General features: G+C 39.4%; 1 protein-coding gene across 1 annotated transcript in view; it reads left to right on the top strand.

Moving 5' to 3' along the window:
* Window positions 1–772, top strand: part of LOC101856445 (ganglioside-induced differentiation-associated protein 1) — a gene marked incomplete in the record, with an annotated part of 15,115 nt that extends 14,343 nt beyond the window's left edge. The window contains 1 exon segment of the mRNA XM_013085433.2: window positions 150–772. Within this exon segment, the coding sequence (XP_012940887.1) occupies window positions 150–252 (103 nt within the window).
* Between the last annotated feature and the right edge of the window lie 1,460 nt (window positions 773–2,232).

The raw sequence follows: 2,232 nt of genomic DNA, 5'->3' as shown, positions 1-2,232 counted from the left end.
AGTAGTAGTAGTAGTAGTAGTAGTAGTAGTAGTAGTAGTAGTAGTAGTAGTAGTAGTAGTAGTAGTAGTAGTAGTAGTAGTAGTATCATTGTTATTATCATCATCATCATTATCATTATCATCATCATCGTCTTGAATATCTTCCCCAGGTTTGTAGACCCAGTGAAGCGACCGGCGTTGAAGGAGTACTGGGACCGAGCCTTTCAGCGTCCTAGCGTCAGGCAGACCGTGACGAAGGTGCCAACAAACTGAGGCTTTGTTCTGTGCACTGATGACAGGGAGATTTTTGACAGGGGACATGTGGGACGGGAGCAGCGTAGACTTGAAGTCTTATATAATAATAGTTGTGCCACAACGTGGTGGAATCAGACTGTGAACAGTCTAGGATTATATTTCAAAAGTCTATGTGAGGCCATAACAGTGAACAGTGAACAGTCTAGGATTACATTTCAAGTCTATGGGAGGCCATGACAGGGAGCAGTCTAGGAAATATATTCAAGTCTGTTTGTGGGGAACAGGGGGCGGACAGTGAACAGTCTAGGATTATATTTCAAGTCTATGGGAGGCCATGACAGTGGTTGCCGAGTTAAAGTTAAATCAGATTATTATATACAGGGTGATAAAAAAAATTGTACAACTTTTTTTGTTAATATTTTCCTCTATGCTGAAGTTTTGCTTTTCAAATTTGGACACAACATTTGGAAGTCAAAAGGAATTTGTATGATATTCATTTACGAAAAAATCCATAAAATAGTTTTGCTCTTCAAAACGCGTAAAAAACCCATTTTCAACTATGTCATTTTCAACTATGTCCCCATTTTTGTAACATGACGCACTAGTTCGCATTAGGTCTACTACTAAAAATCCCAACCAATGCAAATTACATGTAGTCTAACAGGCCAGCAGAAGTTTGCAAATAGTTTTTCTCAAGTTTCCTTTGCCTCCTGAGATCATGGTTGAGATAAGTAAAGAGCAGAGAGCTTTTTGCGCTGAACATTGCCTTACCACCAACTCTTTTCGTAATTTCGCACAAGGTACAGAAATAATGTTAAGTTGTCCTTAATTAAGGCCTTCTTTGATGTCAAGGGTGGAAATGGTCTATCAGTTAGGACCTGTAGAGAATTAAACCGAAAGGTTCCCAGACAGAACGACCACTTCAGGTCAAACACACACCGTTCGCACCCCAGAATACGTCACCAGGGTGCAGAATTCAGTAGATGAGCCCCCTAAGACGTCTGTCCGAGACAATGTCTACAGCAATGACTTTCCTACATGATCTCAACAGTCCTCATTCTCAAGGCAGATCTTCATCTACGACTGTACCATTTTCCTGTTTGCAAAACTATCAGAGGATAGCCATGTGTTCATGATTCCTCGATCGTTTTTAAAAGTGTGGACATTTCCTCTATGACATTTATTGGTTCCTACGAAGCCCATATTCACCTTTCAGGTTATATCAACTCCACAATTGCTGTCTATTTGGGCAACCTCACACCTCCCATCGATTGTCTCTATAAACGGCTCCATACTGTACTGTAAGGTGCACAGTGTGTGCAGCTCTGAGTACTCATCGTCGGGTGGATCCTTGTGTTTGGCCACCACTGAACATCACGAACGACGCGTTAAAATGTATCGAGTCCAAAGGTGGACATGTAGACCATTGGTTCTCGGAAATCCAAAATCTAAAAAAAAATAGGTTTTTAACTTTGTAGAAGAAAAGAAATATTGTTTAAAGGTTACAGGGATGGAAAGATTAGATTTTTTTTAATAAAAGGAAAGGGGAAAAAAGCCAATCATTTCGTGACTTTCCTTACAAGATCTTTTAAATTGGTGCATTTTCATTTATAGGTGGTTTTTATCAAAGCCATTTCCGTTTTCGAAAATACGTTTCTTCTTTGAGAATTTTATATCAAACAAAGACCTTTTAAATGAATTATATCTGTTCCAAATTACAACACTCTAGTACAAATTGTGTGTGAGATATTCAGAAAAAAAAGTTGTACAGTCTTTTTTTTTTTTTTCTTGGATCACCCTGTATTTCTTATTCCTATTTCAAGTCTATGGCACAAACATACACACACACACACACACACACACACACACACACACACACACACACACAACACAATCGCATCAAGATTGACCGGGAAACCCCGATATACAACCGGTCATATCTCGCCGATCGGCGATGTTTACCACCCAGTTTCTTTGGATTTTCCCCAAAATGCCTCT

Source organism: Aplysia californica, unplaced genomic scaffold, assembly GCF_000002075.1.
Source record: "Aplysia californica isolate F4 #8 unplaced genomic scaffold, AplCal3.0 scaffold00373, whole genome shotgun sequence".
NCBI lineage: Eukaryota > Metazoa > Mollusca > Gastropoda > Aplysiida > Aplysiidae > Aplysia > Aplysia californica.
The sequence above is the reverse complement of the archived record's forward strand: the minus strand, read 5'-3'. Positions and strand labels throughout refer to the sequence as shown.